Source organism: Nelumbo nucifera, chromosome 6 (genome assembly GCF_055504915.1).
Source record: "Nelumbo nucifera cultivar China Antique chromosome 6, China Antique-T2T, whole genome shotgun sequence".
Taxonomy (NCBI): domain Eukaryota; kingdom Viridiplantae; phylum Streptophyta; class Magnoliopsida; order Proteales; family Nelumbonaceae; genus Nelumbo; species Nelumbo nucifera.
Genome location: NC_142654.1, coordinates 6,884,776 through 6,901,598, shown reverse-complemented (window position 1 = coordinate 6,901,598; position 16,823 = coordinate 6,884,776). Strand labels below are relative to the sequence as shown.

General features: G+C 37.5%; 1 protein-coding gene across 13 annotated transcripts; it reads right to left on the bottom strand.

Moving 5' to 3' along the window:
- Nucleotides 1–4,186: 4,186 nt before the first annotated feature.
- On the bottom strand, nucleotides 4,187–15,524 carry LOC104604496 (azadirone synthase LFS-like). 13 transcript variants are annotated; one of them, XR_016077259.1, is made up of 12 exons: nucleotides 13,988–14,244; nucleotides 13,354–13,549; nucleotides 12,521–12,619; nucleotides 12,315–12,366; nucleotides 11,164–11,303; nucleotides 10,985–11,085; nucleotides 10,815–10,873; nucleotides 10,196–10,281; nucleotides 7,560–7,616; nucleotides 5,540–5,585; nucleotides 4,921–5,000; nucleotides 4,187–4,440 (listed from the first exon to the last, which is right to left on the bottom strand). XR_016077259.1 is itself a non-coding variant. In XM_088889448.1 (12 exons), exons 3-12 carry the CDS (start codon nucleotides 13,490–13,492, stop codon nucleotides 4,350–4,352), a joined length of 864 nt encoding a protein of 287 aa, XP_088745574.1. In that variant the 5' UTR covers nucleotides 13,493–13,549; nucleotides 13,988–14,101; nucleotides 14,950–15,524; the 3' UTR covers nucleotides 4,187–4,349. The 13 variants fall into 13 exon arrangements, 11 of the variants coding, with proteins under 11 accessions (XP_088745574.1, XP_088745576.1, XP_088745578.1 ...); XM_088889448.1 differs by lacking the exon at nucleotides 10,196–10,281 and adding an exon at nucleotides 14,950–15,524 and having other exon boundaries at nucleotides 13,988–14,101; XM_088889450.1 differs by lacking the exon at nucleotides 10,196–10,281 and adding an exon at nucleotides 14,950–15,524 and having other exon boundaries at nucleotides 13,988–14,094.
- Nucleotides 15,525–16,823: the final 1,299 nt, after the last annotated feature.

The window sequence follows — 16,823 nt, the reverse complement described above, 5'->3', positions numbered from 1 at the left end:
ATTACTTCCCAACAATACAGCTGTCTTCTCAACTCTTCTTTTAAGGGGCCAATTGATCTTTCATCCCAATAGTTTATGAGATGTTGACAACACAAACGTAGACCGACTAACTTAAGCCTTCTAGCAGTTATAGGCCTTGTTGCATTTAATTACTTGACCCACCACCAATAGCATCAGCATCTTGGCGTGATAAATAAATAAATATAGTAGATGGGATTTTTGGTTCTGGGTTTTGGAGCATGGGGAGGGCATGGATAAACGATGAGATCCAAATTACCGAGAGCAATCTCCACCAGACAATTGGTGGATGGCGCATTTGAGGTTACCAAACTCCCTACCCTTAAGTTCTGGTTTGGAATGTAGTGGGATATCCTTGTCGATGAACCATGACTCCAGGCTTACCAGCAAAGAAAAAGGCGATTTTAGTAGATGTGGGCTGTAATTTGTATTAGTCACACTAAAGCGCATCATTATCAATCCACATAATTAGACCAATGGATGACATTGGTACTATACACCACACGACAATTTATTTTTTTTCCTGATTTTGCTTTAAAACAGACGAGGAAAATGAGGCACCTGACTCGTGCAACTTTGTCGATGTGTTCCTTTAGTGACCACGAAGAGTTGCCCATGATCAAGCCCTAAGATCCAGCACCGTCCACAGCAGGCCACCATTATATCCCAGCCCACTTGGGAGGGACTGAGTGCCCATTTGGGAGAGCTTTCCAGCAGTGGCTTTGGCTTAGAGGGGTGGGTAAAGTTAGGGTAAATTATAGATAAGTACCCTGTATTTTTGGGGCAGTATCACTTTTAGGTAAACTAAATACAACACTCAGGTATTCCAAACTTTCAGAAATAGATACTTGGGTCCACTAGTTAGTGTCAGTTAAACATTTTATAATACCAAAATTACCCTTTTCATGTATTTTTGGACTATTTTGCCCATCTAATATATAAACCCTTTCTCCCTTTTTTTTTCATTCTTAGCCTCAACTACAGCAAAAGTGGATGAATCTCTAAAACAGAGGTGTTTCATTCTCAGGAAAATAAAAATACAAAAACAGATCAGCATTCAATGAGGCCAACATCATACATCCGTTTTGAACATCACAAACAAGTAGATCAGCTATGACTAAAGAAACGATCCTTGGCTAAGCTTCAAAACTGACCAATCCTCACATTCAATGGAGCTTACTCCTCATAGAAGGAAAAGCTAAAACAAGACAAAATGAACAGCAAACTACTGATGGGAACCTCAGTGGGAAAGAAACTGATTCATAGATAAAAGAAAACAGTGACAAAAAAATGGTTGATTCTTTGAGCAACTAAGGAATCTAGAATATATCAGTATGGCAATCCTAACCGAGAAAAAAATGATATCAAGATTAGGTAGTGTCAAAGGTTTCGACGGAACTGGTGCAATGGGAACCTCATCACCAGTTCCGCTTACTACCCCCACTCGGATCCCGGCTACTCCATAGCAAAATGCAGGGGAATCAAATCGGGAAAACATGAAAATGAAAGAAGAAAGAAAGAAAAACGGAATGTAGGGAATGATAATAGAGTTTACTTGGTCGTATTTCGGCCTAAGATTGATTACTGCAACAGGGAATGATAATAAAGAGTTTTTTTTTTTTTTTTTTCATTTAGATTCCAATACCGAAGGTGAAGCAAGTTTGCAACCGGGAGATGGACGAGATGACTGACTTTCCGACGGATTCTTGTTCGAAGTGCAAATCTCTCCAGACTTTATATATATATATATATATATATATATATATATATGTTACATGTATTTTATATTTAATCTATATTTTTTAATTCAGTTTTTATTTTTTTTTATTTATAAAAATATTAAAAATTACAATTTATGGTCAAAAAATGGCTTTTTTTCGCAAAAATAACGAGACAAACTGCCTACAATGCCTTGGGATGCATATATCTCAAAAAGTTACTCAAAATAAAAAAAAAATCACTTCATTACAACATCAGAGTGCAAAGGTATAACATCCCAAAGTTTGTATTGCATTGAATATGCAACCCGCAACCAGGTCACTAGGTTGAACAAATCAATGACGGAATCGGCCGGGTCGAACGGTTTTTGACCGCCTGGCGGGTCTTGACTGAATCGGACTGAAATTCTGACCGGGTGACAGTTCAAACGATTTGACCATCAACGCAAACATTAGGAGTTTGGGACGCACAACCCCACGTTGTGTGTAGTGCATTTCTGGTTTATTTCAAAAAAAAAGAGGACCGGCGACAAATGAGGATTTCTTCTCAGGCGGCAACACCAATTTCTTCTACCCACAGCAACAATAGTTTCTTCTCTCCATGATGAGCAACAGTGGTGCAGGAGATTGAGCCATTTTTATTGAGTCCAGTTATTTTGCATCAAACCTAAAATAATTATTTTTGCTCAAGCGGCGGTAATGATTTCTTTTACCCGCGGTGGCAATAGTTTCTTCTCTCCACGGTGAGCAACAATGGCACCCAGACCTAATAGAACCCAACTTTTGGTTTTTTTTTTTTTTTTTTTTTTTAATTTTATGATTTAAATAATTTAAAAAATATGGGCATTTTGACAACTTTACAATAATCTATAACGTGAATTAAAGAAAATGGACTCAGGGTACCTAAAAGTTATGTTTGGTAAAAATCCCGAAAGCCAATTCGGAAGGTTAAATGACAAAGCGACTCAACGAAACAGAGTAGATGTGTTCTCTTCGCTTTCTGCACTGAAGACTGGTTATATTTTTTCTTATTTGCATGGTGATATAAATATGAGAAATCAAAAGTAACATGTTAGGTAATAATCTCAATCGTTGCTGGAGCTCCAAATGTGTTGCAGGTTTAGCGAGCATGAATTGAAAGGGAAGACCAGAAGCGATTTTTGGTCCTGATCAACTCGCCTGAGAACTTGCAGCGTTCTCAATGGTGGTGGCAGTGGCTGATGGTGGCGATGACTTAAAATCAGTCACAACAATAATGGAGGTCAGGTCAATTTGGAACTAAGAGGTGGAGAACCCATCAACCTGATGAAGAATGTAAATTCAGGGGAACTATACGATCAACACGTTGCGACGAAAACCTGGGCCTCAAGAAGCATGAACAGGGGAACCTAAGAGATTGCAAATAATTGACCGAAATTAGATCCGACTGACATGAATGTGGTGAACATGATAATAAATCCGTTATTTCTGGTTCCAGATGTTGCCGATCCAATGTATTGTGGTGAAAAACAAACGAGAGTTCCCCAGTGTCCGACTAAGTTCAGGTGACCAAGTGTTGGCCAAACTCATCACATCATACATATCACTATATCGGTACAAGTCTAGAAGACAATAGATTTTACACAGTTGAAAGATAACAGGTTGCTGAGATGCCTGGTAAATTACTTGGTTAGAGGAGCACACTTCAATGTAAGATGAAATCCGATTCGTTTCACCAATGAGCCAATATGATAATCCCTACTTTCCAGCGATTGATAATGCAAAGATATGGAAAAGAAACGATAAATAAATAAATATAATATGTTGTCGTTCGAATCCAGATTGTCCCATCGCTTAGAGCGAAAAAGAGGGAGAAGCATGAACTGATGAACCTAAAACTATGTAGCTTTTGAATTCTTATGTTTTCTTAGATAAATGAGATTAGAAGGGCATTTTCATAATAAACTCCTTTATTTGGCTTCTGAACGGGGTTTTATCAAATATGGCTTCTACACTTTAAGCTTTGACTAAGCTGCCCAACCAAAGCAACTTATCAGTAGCAATTCAATCAAAACAGTTAAACAAAAGCTTAAGCCCTACCAAACAGGCCCTGAAGCGTCGGTTGGGATGCTTTGGAGAGAGCGTCATGTTTTGGGGGCTAAACTGCAGTGGCTTTTGGCTTTCCAAGGTGGTGAAAAATCTAGAGAGTCCAAATCAAATCAAGTAGGCAGTCGGTCATTATTTGGAAAGCCATGATTTTGGCTTTCGAGTAGTCATTTTGGGCTCTCAGGTATTTCCGCCAAAACATTGCTTACTGAATGAGGACCACATTGTAAAGCCAGAAGCCGCTGCATGAAAGCCCTTCCAAACGGGATCAATACTATTCAATCATCACTCGCTTAGGTTTCATAAGGCTACACGAAGCAGGAAAACGCCAGTAAAAAAAATGAGAACACTGTGGATCCAAACCATAACTCAAAAGGTTTCAGCTTCTATAAAGCATGTTGTCAGCCAAACTCTGCCAACAACACAAAACCACGATCGTGAAAATGGCACAATCTTCCTTTTATCAAATTTATCACTCTTTTTACATTAAGATTGACAGTTATCACCCCCTCCAGATCTTTTCTTCGACTAGTTCTGATGACTTCGGTAGGAGCTTAGGTCAACGTGCGTGTCCTTGTATCGCTGGCTCAGATAAACACCACATTTTACTGGGGGAAACCTGGTAGAAGAAGCAGGATGAGAAAGGAAATGTTCAGAGAACATTTGAATTCCAAAGAAAATGAGGCCTCTCGCCCCCAAAATAGAAAAAAAATTAAGGCCTCGAGAGAACCAAAAAGTGAAAACCCGACTCAAGAAAGGCAAGAGATCATGCAATAGCTACAAAATGCATATAGAGAAAACAATGCTACTTTCAGTCAACATTTTAATCTTCTTTTTTTTTTCTTAATCAATATTCTAATATTCTTCTTAGTTGCTTAGGATTTTCTTTCTCAACCATTTCCCACTTGTTCACATGTGTAACAATCCATAAGCTGAGAATTATAGATAATGGACCAACTTGTGTTAGGGTGGGGCTTTCTATCTGAATCCTCACGATGGTTTATCCATATCTCCCACCAACAAAGAAGAGAAGAAAAATAATTATATACTGGGTTTCACTTTCAATTTGTACAGATGCTCATGTAGTTGAGAAACTCACTTGGGTGGGTTTGTTTCTGATTTGCATGATGGCAAGCACTCCACAAGACACTCATGGCTAGGTTCCACAAAGAATGCAATCTGCGTTAAGAACAAAGATGATTAATCAACATGTTAAGAGATATCTAATTAATAGAAAATAAGAAAGTAAGTAGCTACAACTCAACAAAAATACAAAATTATGAAGAGAAAATTCCTAAATACAACTCAAAAATCTAAACCCCAACTACTTGGGATTGCCCAGATATATCTTCCTAAAATAATTAATTAACATGTTAAGAGATATCTAATTAAGAAAATAAGAAAGTAAATAAATTCAACTCCATGAAAATACAAAATGACAAATAGAAAATTCATAAATACAACTCAAAAATCCATATCCAAACTATTTGGGGTTGCCCACATAGATCTTCCTAAGTAAAGAAAGATCAAACCAGTAGACGAGGGAAAAAAGTTGAGGGAGAAATAAATGTTAATCCCCCACCCCACCCAGGAAGATGCACTTTTGGAACAGTGCCAAAAGACTTCCTTATTATCTTCATAGAGTATTTTTTTATCAGTAATTATCTTCATAGATTCTCACAGCTACAGAATATTTAAAAATTCATGAAAGGCCTTACAGAATATCTCTCTCCACCATTCACCAAAACTCTGTGCAACGTAGACCTGGAAATGAATGAGAAGCAGAACTGTGAATTAGAGTACTTTGATATATCAAAATTAATTTGCAACCACGACCATCACAGTGAAATACTATTTAATGATGATAATTGATAAAAATGATACATAACCCTGGTACAGGGACCTAGGTATCATAACCTCTTACTGAATCGTAAGTCGCATAATGTACACTGTTGAGTAAAAATGGCTAATATTTCTGGCATCTCTAATATGCTATTTTGTATTTTAAACATCCAGGAATAACCTGGTCTGGAGCTGCAGACTCCAAAGGATCAAAGGGAAACTCTGGTAATGGGATGATTTCCAGTTTGGGCCTGCCTTCAAAGTCCCACTAACCCAACTGTTAACCTACCATGGGTCCATGACCAATAAAGGGAGCTGGTAGGGAAAGTAAAAGGAGAGGACCGAGAGGTGGCCGTGTTTTCAAGATTATAGGGAAATTCCTTAGGTCATTTTCCTTTTTTTGTTCTTTCTAGTTGTTTCAGGTGAATTGTTCTTTTATTATAATTATCTGGACTTGATTTGACGGTAAGTATAACTTCACTCCAAATCTGCTAACAAAGTACTCTTTCTAATTGATGACCAAGACAATTGGGTGTGGTCTCACCGTCTCAGGACTCTTTGGGTCATTTTTTGTAAATCTTTTTCAAGACTCCTAACATATCCTCATTGTCCCCTACCCTTCTCTACCTATGAGGTTAAAGTGGACTAACTCCACCAAAAATTAAAGCATTTGTTTGGGAAACAACTCTCAAGATCATCAACATGTAAGACATTCTTCAAAGAAAGAGGAAATCATGATACCTTTCCCCTAATGAGTGCATTCATTGCTTTAGTTGTGTGTAAAGGGTTGACCATCTATTCCTTTCCTATTCCTATTCATCAAAGGTATGCAACCATTTCTCTCTCATTTTTGGATTGAATTGGCCTTGCCCATGTAATATGATGGAGTTATTCAGCACTTGAATATGCTCCCTGAACATAAAATGGGAGAATATTCCTCCATCCTGCACTACAGATGCATTACTTGGAGTTTTTGGGGTGAAAGAAACACAAGAATGACAAGACAAAAGATGAAGGCACCATAATAGAGAACATCATGGTGATGAAAGCTCATTGCATGTTGACAAGCAAGGAGCTCAAAAGCTTATCTGATGATGATATATTAAGGGGATGGTCCACAGCGACTAGCTTTAGCTGCAGAGAAAATCATATTACTACCAGTGGACTAGCACCAGAGAGGGGAAGATAGAAACTCAGCTTTGATGTATGCAGCATACGCAACCCAGGACCCTCAGGTATTGGTGGTTTTGTTAGAGATTACCAATGGCTAATATTATTATAACTTCTTGGGGAAGGAAATTCACTAAGATCTGAGAACATTGCACTTCTTCAAGGCTTAAAAAAATATTTTATTCACTGGGACGGTCAAATCTGATTGTAGAAGGGGACCTCACTGCACGGTGGTCTTCTGCTAGATGGAGAAGAAAAATGAGGGTCCTTGGGTACTCCAACAGGTGATTAGAGAAACTTTTTTTTTGGTAAGTGTGATTAGAGAAGCTATTTTATTAATATCTTGTTAGCATCCAATCTGAACTGCTTGTTCAGATGGGCAGTGGCACCCAGCTCATCTGATATAATAGCAGATGCCCTTGCAAGAGAATGGAATAACCAGGGATCAACTTTTATAGGGGACACCAGGTCTGGGTAATTAGAAACCATAAGATGATCTTGTGACAAGTATAACAATATATGGAGTCAATAAGGCCACAATATATAGCTATAGATATTGTTGAAATTTTTAAGATACATGTGGATTATAGAAAAAGAACCAATCCTAATGCAGACAAATGAAACTTAAGGAAATGTATGCTGCAGTGATCTTATAAATATTGCATAGTCCTTCATTCTCAAATGGGACAAAATCAGGAAAAAGAAACCAGCAATGGATGGGCATACCTAAAAACGCAATTGCTCCAACGCTCTAACATGTCACCAAGGTTCACAATAAAAGCTCTGGAAGATGAACAGATGTTATAATAGTAACAACATTATAATCATATACCAAAAGATTCCAAGTAATAATATGTTCCTTCGACAATCATTTGTGCTCTGCTTCTTTTTACATACAAGCATATACATACACATACATACATACACACACACATGCATATATTGATATATAAGCCTTGTCCCAACTATAAGGGTCAGCTATATGAATCCTGTCCAGCCATTCCACTTTGTTCAGTGTCATATCCATTGTTAAATTATGAGCCACATACACATGTACATATTTTGGTTGAGAAAAATACAAAGCTTAAACAAAATTTCAACCCCCTTTCCCTCAAAAAGCTGTTTTATGAGGAACACTCACTTGGTGGAACAAGACTTCATTGAATTGAGAATTATGAAGATTATTATCTTTAACTTAAACAAACTATAATTACTATCATATCATTTCCCTTGTATTCTCCTGTAGCCATCCTCATATTTTAACTATCACATGGTTCAGCAATTGATAGCTTACGTTTAGGAAAGTTGTACTTGTTGCTTCCAATTACAACTGTTTCTCTTGATCATTCAAAAAACTCTCTGGAAATTTTAACACAAAACTGAGGCATCAATTATTTACTGCCAATGCATGTGTCCATAACATGATCGATGAGTCCAGAAACTGCGAAGGCATTAGATGAGTGGGGAAACCTCATTCTATACTGTCAGGTTGGACAACTTGAAATAAACTTCAATCAAAATAGTTTTTTAATAAACCTTAATCCAGGTGAAAAAGAAAAGATACGAGAAGAATTCAAAGGATAAAATGGTTTAACTCAGAATAGAAGCACTAATCCAGGTGAAAAAGAAATATGATGGTTTTATCAACAATAAACTTGATGGATGTCAGAGAAGAATAAAGGCATAGTACTAGGTGCTGAGAAGGAAATAAAAGTAAAATTTTATGCACAGGAACCAATGAAAACAGAATGCTGTCTTATAAGGATGGAGAACACAGCAGGAATCAATGAAAACACAATTATGCACAGGAACCATGTAGTACAAACCTTGGAAACAGCCTCTCTGTATGTGCAGGGGTAAGGCTGCATATATCTGTCCCTCCTTAGACCTGGAAGGAACCTTGTGCAATGGGATGCCCTGACCACGTAGTACAATCAAGTACTGACTTTTACTGATTTTCCCTAGCCCCAGCATTCCCCATTCTAGTGCTTTCTTGTTGACTCCCATTCTCGCTAACTATCTGCTACACTGTCAGTACTCAGTAGACCTGGGGATCTAACTGAACAAGCAGTTCAGACTGGAGGATAAAGCCATTGCATCCCTGATTTGAAAACTATAAGGCACATAGGTCCTTCAGTCTTCAATTTCAAGAGGAACCTTTTGGCAATCTCCTTTAATGGTCAACCACTCCAGCCTCTGTGAATCTGTCCATCCCAGCTGAACCTGAGTTGCTTAACAATATATGAAGGCATCTAGATGATTCTAGGCAACAGTGGAGTATCTAATCACCTAGTTGTTTTGGCAAGTGCCCAGAGGCTAGGTGGTAAGAATTTTATAAAATAACAAATTAAATTTTAGTTTAATTCCCTAGTTTTACATACCAATCATCATGCATATTAATTGACAAAAAATAGAAGTTCTTTTTATTAAGAAAATTAAATTTCCTCTCAAAACATGGCAAATCATTCTCTCTAAAAGAGAATAGTACTTTAAATAATTAATTTCAATACCTTCAATAATAAAACTAACCTAATAAATATTTAGTAGAGCAGTTTCATACCACATTAGCAATAATAGAATGATATAATTTTTATATAATAAAAATTGAAAATTTAAGATAGAAAGTAAAAGAGAAAAAGGAAAGGGGTGGAGATGCTGTTTTATTAAATATAAGTTAGAGAGAGAGAGAGAGAGAGAGAGGGAGAGGGAGGCTCCCTCAGAAAAACATTTATGAGAATGTGAAGTCTGTACAAAAAGATGGAAGATACAGTATTATCCCATATCCACAATTTCAAAATTATTATAAAAAAATAATTCCCTCCCAGTATGAATAAAGATGCTGGTATTTAAAGTGCTGAAATCTCTAGTGACAGTAGGCCCAACTAATTGTTTCCATAGGATGGACTTCATTTTCAAAGACCCTGCTGTTGCGCTCCATACTTATGTATGACAACATTCCTCCACAATTCATCCCTTTCAGTCCCATATCTCCATATCCACCTGCCTAATAAGGCCTTGTCAAAGATTCCAAGATTCCTTATACACACACACCTCCAAGCTCCTTCAGTTTGCAAACTTCAGTCCAAGAAAGTAAGTGTATATTCCTTTCATCATTGGACCCATCCCAAAGGAAGTTACATGTCAATCAATCAAGGATTGTCAAGACAGAGGCTGGAACTGCAAACAAATAGCAAGTGCCTAAGTTGGAGTTGGATAAGCTTTCTTCTTTCTTTTTCTCTTCTCATTGTCTCAAAAACTTTGTATCTTTTAAATTTCAACAGTAAAACTTTAAAAAAGTATAACATACACGTAGTATATAATAGAATAGTTCAGGCACTATACATGACTTAGAAATAACTCACATTTGAGGAGAGGCTAGCACCACACACCACCCTCCAAGAATTGAATCAAATGGCACTCCTCTCTTGTCTTTGTCCAATGTTCCCACCTACATCAAACAAAGATAACAATGCTTCCTGCCTCATTACTTGTATTCAGAAATCCCAGAATTCCTCTCACCCCAAACACTCCATAAAAGTGCTGCCTTCAAACAGTGCCAAAGTCCCCACTGTTTACATTCAAATTGAGAAATCTAGGGAACATGTACATGCATCCTGATAAAGTTCCCAAAGTCTCCAGGATTTCTCATACTGAAATTAGCAGCTAATTCCAACAAAAAAAAAACAATTTTTTAGAAAAATGAAAAACTCATATTCAAGTTCATATAGGATAAAAAATGTGTAATATGGACTTGAATGACAGAAATAATGTTCAAGATAAACAAAAAAGAAATGTAAGAGTACTACGTTAAAAATAACAAAACAAAATCAATCAACCTGAAGATTATTATTGGAGACGATAAAGGGAATGTTCCTTCTAGAGGGAATTTTAAAGCCACAAGCAAGAAACCACTCCTGGGATTATTGGAGATCATCCTTTGATTTAATGTTTGTTTTGTGTTAGACAGTTTACAAGCCTCACCCTTTTAGTGGTGCCACATCTTCCCATATCTGAGGGTTAGTGTCCTTATCCTTGCATATCTGCAAAGGAATAGAAACATCACAGATCTTAATCCAGTTATTAAAAATATGGGTGCCATATGACCTCAAACGACAAGAAAAAATGGCTTGATTATACAGATTTATGCATACTTGAAGACCTGGGGTGTCATCTGTTGCCAGGAGGGTGATCAAACCATAATCAGAATGTGCACCAGCTCCATATATTCCCTTTGCAGGATTGGAAACCCTACCTACAGAAAACAAGACACCCATCATAAAAGCATTTATATCAAGCACAAGAGGGTAACAGATCCATAATGGAATACAACCTGTAATTTGTCTTACACCTTCATAGTGTAACAGGCGCAAAGTTGCAATTGGCTTGCCAAGCATTTCTGGTTTATCAAAGAACTCAGCATCTAGATCAAGTGCAAGAGCTATGATCCTTGCAACAGCTTTTGCTACCCTACTGCATGCAGATAAATGATAGATGAAAATCATGAAGTGAAATTAACTGGCCTAATACATGCGCATTGACACTTAGTAATCCTTAGCTAAAATTTCCTGAAGCATGTATTTCCAAGATAGCATAATCAAGAGTGACAATAAAAGTAAAAAGTAAACCTAAACTCAGAATGTTCAAAAATTAAATAAGAGGGTTACAAGGTATTGCATGCATGTGTATAGTAGGGCCATAATTAACTATGCCAATATTGAGCTTGTCATACACTGCCACTCCCTAGCACAAATAAAGGAGAGAGATTGTATTTATGGACATGGATCTTGAATGGTGGAACAGGATTTATGTAGACAGCCCCATCCAGTGGGGAAAAAGCTTAGGTTAGTTGAATATTGTAGTGGGTCTATAATTAACATTTTATTAGCATTAGCCCCTACAATCTAATAAAATTTCGAGGAACCTACTTGATTCCACAGTTATTTAATTAATATCCTCTAAGGTCTACTGCATAAAATTGTTCTAAAAGATTCTTTTTCATGTACTTTTTATTTATATACAATATATGTGCACTTGATTTAGTAGACTTTAATAATTAAATGAGGAATTCCTTGAAAATGACTGCACTTTTTATGCTGATAGACCATTTTAGCCTCTTAGTTACAAGGAAGAAGGAAGTTCAAGATGCTAAGCTTGTCTTTCCAATACACTTCGATTTACATCCAGACCATCTTCAAAGAATAGCAGTTTGGAGACCCAGACCATGCCTTAGGTTGAAACTCACTTCCATTTGTATGTTTTTAACATAAGACCATCCCATATCTCAGACATAAGTAAAATGAAAAAAAGAAAAAAGAAACTCATCCTTGCATGCATAATTAACATGAGCTAATACATCATGGATCTGAGGCTGGAGAAGTTATCATTTTCATAAAGGAAGAATCTTATGCATTAAAAACAATACAAGTAAGAGAGATGTTATGACCTATACATATTTGGATGCAAATGGAAAAATAAACTTACAGTGCCTCTTGGTGATATGTCTCCATAATTTGCCTCCATCCAGGTAATAAATCTTCAGAGCACCAATAGTTTCAAAATGGGTTAATTTAACGAAATAAACATTTGGAAGATAGGTTCTTATATGTTATTTCAGTGCTATAAATGAAAGCTTAAGGTTGTGTAGAAACTTATAGTTTCAAAAAGTAGTAATTGTGTTAATGAAATACCTGTGGAAGGCCATATATTGGGCCCATAAAATGGTTTTTCAGTTTCTTGATCATCTTCAGCTACTTCAACTCCAATATAATATCCCTCTTTGTAATCTCCTAGGAATCAAACAAGAGCATAATGGTCAATACATTTGTTCAATGAAAAAGGTTCGCTGCAACGAGAGTACAGTACAGTATGTAACCTTAATGGAAAAGTAAATTGTGACAATTAAACACAAAAATTTATTTGGTGGTGTAAAGTAAGAATGCCAAGAATAGGAACCATTTGACAGCTAGCAAAAATCAAATGCAGACTTCAGTCCATGGCTCAACTTCGGTAAATAGTTAACACACTTAACCACAACAATGAGTTTGTACATTCATCTAGGGCTTCCACCTCCACCCCTCTCCCTCTTGGGGAAAAAGGCCAAAAAAGAAAAGAAAAGAAAGGAAAAATACCCAACATTTTGACCGACCTTTCCATCAAAATTAGTTCTACATGGAAGGAATATTAAGATTGTTACTCAGTCGCTAAACTGCCTAGACAACTTGACGAGTGGACCATGCATACGGTATAGCATGAAAATGGAAAAGACTAGTCCTCCAACTCCTCTCTCACTAAAAAGTACTTTACATGAACTCACGCTTTGCTTTAGTTCATAGGTATTTGCCACTCATAAGCATCAGCCATGGGTTTTATGTAGCAATCTAGGCTTTACTTTGAAGTTGATATCTCAAGCAAGAATCCTGAACCATTAAAACCTAAAGTTTTCCAACCCTTTATCGTTTACTGCCATGCTTGTAGCAAACATTGCTTGTTAGAAGTAAAACCAATTAGTTCTAAAACCAACCGTTTATTTGATTAACAGGATCCAAAAGCTCATCTAAAACAGGACTATAGCCTCGATGTTTTTCATTTCTCAGAAGTTTCATTTTCTCTTCCAATGGTAGGTGAAAAAGCCTTTTGCTCTGTGCAAAAACTTCATCCATAAACTCCTGGCTGATTCCATGGTTGATTATATAGAAAAATCCAGAGTCCAGGCATGCCTGAAGAACAAACAAGAAACCGTAGAATAAGCCAAATAAGAACTACGAAATAGAACATAAAAGTATTAGAGCAGAAAAAATAAGACCATGGCGGAATACACAAACTTCTCAATTACAGGTTCGATGTATTGGCCCAGTCGTATATTTTAGTTTCTTTTATTTTTTTAATCCAACATTAAGACAGCCTCAGCAAACTTCCTGGGGGGAATTTCAAAAGGACAGTCGTACAGACAATCATCAAAGTTCCCCAACTAATATCGGTCCCATTAAGTTGAAGGCGAGAGAGAGAGAAAGAGAATATTGAAATTCAATCAAACAGGAATATTGAAATCATAGAAAGTTTAGAACATAACGTTTAAGCGTCAAACCAAAAAAATAAAAAAAATAAAGAAACAGATATGAGATGAAAACAAAAGAAGAGATTGAGTTATAACGTACCTGCTTCAGCAAAGAAACGGAATTCTGAATGTCAGGACTGGAAAGATCAATACAGCTAAGGGTAGAAACATTCGAAGACGCGGGAAAAGCTTTGACTGCATCTCTGCCTGGATTCTCCATGTCGAAATAGAAGAAACCAGGAATCAGAAAGCGAAAATGAATTTTGAGTTCCAACTCTCAAACAGATAAAAAATGATTTAGCTAATTGACTAATTATACCCTTATTGTTTGAAAATTGACTCATACAACCCTTACTGTTTTTACTCTATTCTTACCGTTAACCTCCATAAAAAAACAATGCAAAATGACTAAACTACCCTTTTAGAGTTCAGATGTTGTCGCTGCTGGGTAGAGTTATAGAGCAGCGGGTGGAGTTACAAGGCAGTGCCGCCGCCGTCGCCCAGGAAGAAGAGAGATATCAGACTTCACGATGAATGTTAAATATTGAACTGGCCGGAGGTTGGTTCTTCTCTTGTGCATTTACAACAGTTGGGAAGATGGCTCACAGTGTTTATTTGGTTGCCCTAATTTACCGGTTGTTCTCTTCTCTTTCAAATCAGACAAGATCACAGTGTGCATTAAATCGGTGATCTGTTCACAGTGTGCATTTACAATAGTTGGGAACAGATCACCGGTTGCCCTAATTTACAAGTTGTTTTTTCAGCTACATTTACAACTGGTGATCTATTCTTCTCTTGTGCATTTACAACCAGTGATCCAGACCAACTAATTTAATGCACAAGGTCTAAGATCTCTAGTCCGTGATCTGGGTCTTGCGGCATAAGAGGAAACAATGTTAAGAATGTTGAGGTGAAATCTTCAATCGAAGAGGAGCCGACGAGCGATTCGGTAGAACATCTTCTCGAGGTGGAGCCCATATTGACATTGGGAAACTCGCAGACATCGAGGAGTCGAAGAACATTTTGCTACCATCTGTAGGAACACAGGAACCTACTGATTACCTGGTAAAACCTGCGACAAAAGAGGAGTCCAAGAACAACCCGGTACAATCTGTAGGAACAGAGGAGTCCAAGGAGCTCAATGGTGATCTAGTGAAGCCTGCTACAGAAGAGGGGTACAGGAACAATTCGGTTCCTCTGAGAATTTTTTTTCCAATGCGTTCTCCCCCGCGAAGTGGCGGATGTAGACGGAAAAGAAACCCATGAAAAACAGAGCCGTCAGAAGCACCACCACATCAAAGCCATGTAGGAATCGAAGGTTGACATGGGTTGCAGGGGTTTTCTAGTTGCCACTGCCGAGGCGATGGTAGGGATTAGTGGCAGAACCAGGTAGTAATCTCTGTCGAGGAGTTTTTCGGGTGTGGGTTTTCTTCATCGGTAATGGCTGACTTGCTTTTGGGTGTGGGGTATCTCTGTCGAGGAGTTTCCAGGTGTGGGGATTCTACATCAATGGCCTGAGACAAATTTACAAGTTGGGTTCTCGGAGGGGTGGATGGCAGCATACACAGAGAGGCTTCGTGACAAGGAAGAACTGTTGTTGGTGGACATTCTTCTCCGATTCCAAATACAAGTTTGGTGAAAAAGAAGGGGAGAGAGGTGAAAGGTTAAATTGGGTTTTAAAAAATATATATGACGTTAGAATGAATTTTGATGGAATATTAACGGATCTTAAAGTTAGTCTATAGCGTTAGCGTTAGTCAATTTTCGAACAATAAAAATACATTTAATTAATTAGCTTAAGAAATTTACCCCAAAAAAAATAGAAATGAAAAAAACGGTAGCGGCTACGGGCTAGCCTACTACCACATCCAGGGGCCAGCCAGGGCGTTCTTTTCTTTAGAGATGGTAAGCGGCTGGTGCACGTAAGCCACGTTAGGCCTACTGCTACTGGGGACTGACCTTATCACCGAGACTGACACCGACATGGTTAGGCACGTGTGCCAAACATTCCTACTTCAGTACTTTGTAGATAATTCGAAATTTTATTTTATATTATTAAAAAAAAGGTACAATGAAGAATCCGGTTAAATAAATAGACTTTTTAATCTTTAATATATAGATGTAATTAATTATTTTTAGTTTTTGAACCTAATTTTTAAAAATTCGAATTACTTTCATAGTTTCTTTGTCGTTCAAAAACATAATTTTATTATTTTTAAATGTGGCAATATGCAAATATTACAGGCGAAATTATGATCACCCATACCTTGTGTGATTCCCTGGGGATGATGATGTTAAGTAGGGTTTTTTTGGAATCCGAACATGTGATTTTGTGGTGGGGTGATACCAGTCCGATCAGGTGCGCGCAGCACACGTTTAATGAGTATTTAGAAATTTTCCTTGACACTTGTCATTTAAAACATTCCTAATTTATCTTTGAAAAAAGATTATTTTGATATTTTTATCGGAATATTTTCATGTGCCTAGTAGATTCGGTCCGGGTGACAGATGTGCCGGTGCATCTCCTGGATTGGGATTGGGAGAACATGTTAGAGACCAAAAACGGTGGTGGTGGTGGGCTGGGCTGGGCTGTTGTGCAACAGAACATCATGGTAATCAAGCTTCCGTTGCAAAATTAATTTGGATATTTTTTATACGGAGAGACTAGAGAGAGAGAGAGACACTATATATGGGCACGGGCTGGAATATAGATGTATTTCGAGACCGGATCTGCTCTTCACATGGGGCGCTTCACACGCATATATGTATTTATAAATTATTATTTACAGGAGATGTTTCTAATGCACGGTGGCCTGTGAGGCGCCTCTGTGTTAAGAACATATCCCGTTCCATGTATTTCATGATCCATGGTGCGTTGATGTGGCACGTAATCAACATTTGCATGGGAAAGTGGTCATCCATGATATACCATGCAA